This window comes from Pundamilia nyererei, unplaced genomic scaffold (assembly GCF_000239375.1).
Source record: "Pundamilia nyererei isolate P.nyererei 1_Seehausen unplaced genomic scaffold, PunNye1.0 scaffold00050, whole genome shotgun sequence".
Taxonomy (NCBI): domain Eukaryota; kingdom Metazoa; phylum Chordata; class Actinopteri; order Cichliformes; family Cichlidae; genus Pundamilia; species Pundamilia nyererei.
This window is the reverse complement of record NW_005187451.1, coordinates 2,751,704-2,753,510: the sequence shown is the minus strand read 5'-3', so window position 1 is coordinate 2,753,510 and position 1,807 is coordinate 2,751,704. Positions and strand designations below refer to the sequence as shown.

The 1,807-nt window shown below is 45.6% G+C and overlaps 1 protein-coding gene across 1 annotated transcript in view; it reads right to left on the bottom strand.

Moving 5' to 3' along the window:
- mkrn1 (makorin, ring finger protein, 1) overlaps window positions 1–1,807 on the bottom strand; it is a 13,993-nt gene continuing 12,186 nt past the window's right edge. The window contains exon 8 of the mRNA XM_005733201.1: window positions 1–1,564. Within this exon, the coding sequence (XP_005733258.1) occupies window positions 1,352–1,564 (213 nt within the window). The 3' untranslated portion in view covers window positions 1–1,351. The remainder of the gene's footprint in view (window positions 1,565–1,807) is intronic.

Sequence of the window (1,807 nt, the reverse complement as noted above, 5' to 3'; positions counted from 1 at the left end):
AAGATTTTTAAACTTTAATGTCAAGTTAAGATGGATGGCTGTGGAACATTGAAAACACTCATTTCAGTATAAACATATGCATTCCAGTGGCATTCAACAAGTCAGCACCAGCTGTCAGGAGTGTGGGTCAGCGTCTCAGCTTCAAGGCTTACTGAAGTCCGTTTGAGCTCAAGCAGTGACTTTGGAGCTGGTTCTGGGAGGGCTTGCTCTGCGCTACCTCGAGGCCCCGGGGTTGGGGTTAGAGGCTGGTAGTTTTCAAAAGTGTCCATGCTTACATCGTTTATCTGACCGATACTGCAGCTGGCACGTACGGGGCAAATACTCTCCTCATGTCCAAATACAGGTGATCACCCACAGACCGCTCCGTCGGGTGCACGGGGTTAGCAGACGCTTCGGTTATTGAGCAGCTCACGAACTCTGTCCACTAGTGGCTTCGACACACTTGCGTTTTGTTCAGTAGTACTGCTGTAACAGTGAGAATCACACTGATGTGTCAGAGAGATCTGAGCTCAACGTCTCAGGTGAGAAACAGGTGACACGGAGCCTCAGGAGGGTTTCCTGAGGAACCTTTGTTCAGCTGCCATCAGTCACAATGTGGACCTAATTTGTTCCAAACAACAAACTCCTTTGTTTGCTCTGAGTTTTTGGAGCTGTTCAATAAGTGAAGCCTGACGGTAACAAAGACGCCCGTCCTGCATCAGGACACTTTAGTCCATCGATTGGATTTTCTACAGTTTATGTTGAGGTATAAAATGCTTTAATGGCGTGAACTGTAGGAAATATGTGGCGGTGGAAGATGTCGTCATTACAGCTAATTTATTAACCATCTGCACAATATATTTGCTGTCATCAGCGTTCATAAAGAAAAAGATTGGGATCTTCAAAAACCATCTATAAAATCGTACAACACGGCCTCACGATTACAGTAAATGGTGCCGAGTAAGCTCGAGTGTAAAGTCTCAGGATTATGTACAAACACCTGGCTAGATAAGAAGTCAAACCCTCGCCCACAAATAAACTTGACAATTTTTATTATTTGAAGAAAGTTATAAGCTTTGTTAAATTTTATACTGAGTTCTTTTATCGTTTCCTTTTAACATGAACCACACGAGAAAGACTCACAAGAATAAATGTCTAGAAAATGTTTAGCACGAGTGCACCGACTTGTTGGTTTTTTTTTGTTTTTTAAATATTTTAGAAGTTCATTATTAATGGCCTGCTTAAAGGCACTGCCACAATACAGGGGTGGAGGGAAAGCTACTGTCCATCACTCGCACAAGACAGTCCATTCTAGTGTCTAGTATATACGGGGAGGTGAGGGGTGGATGTAGGGCGCCGGCGGTCGGGGCTGCTATAGGTAAATCTCATAGAAATCGTCCAGCTCCTCGTGAAACAAGTCCCACTCGTCCTCTGAATCGGTCACCTCGTCGTCGGTTCCCGCGGCGAGCAGCATGAGGAGCATGTCGCTCAGCTCGAACGTTACCATCTCCTCGTCCTCGTTGTCGAAGGAGTCTGTGCTTTCCCGCTCGTCGAGGATGTCCCACAGCGGCGTTCGCCTCGAGTTCTGAAAGGAACCGCAAGAAAACTCAAACGAAACACATTTGTGCTTTTAACCAACCAGAGAGACTGAGGAGGAGCTTCTTCCTGCAGGCGATACGGTCTCTCAATCACACCACCACACAGTCCTGACCCACACATATGGTTCTTACACACACACTGGACTTTCTGGACTTTGTTTCTGCACAACACTGGTCACTATATTCTTCATTTCCGGTTAATACTTGTACAGCTGCTGTTATTGTGTATA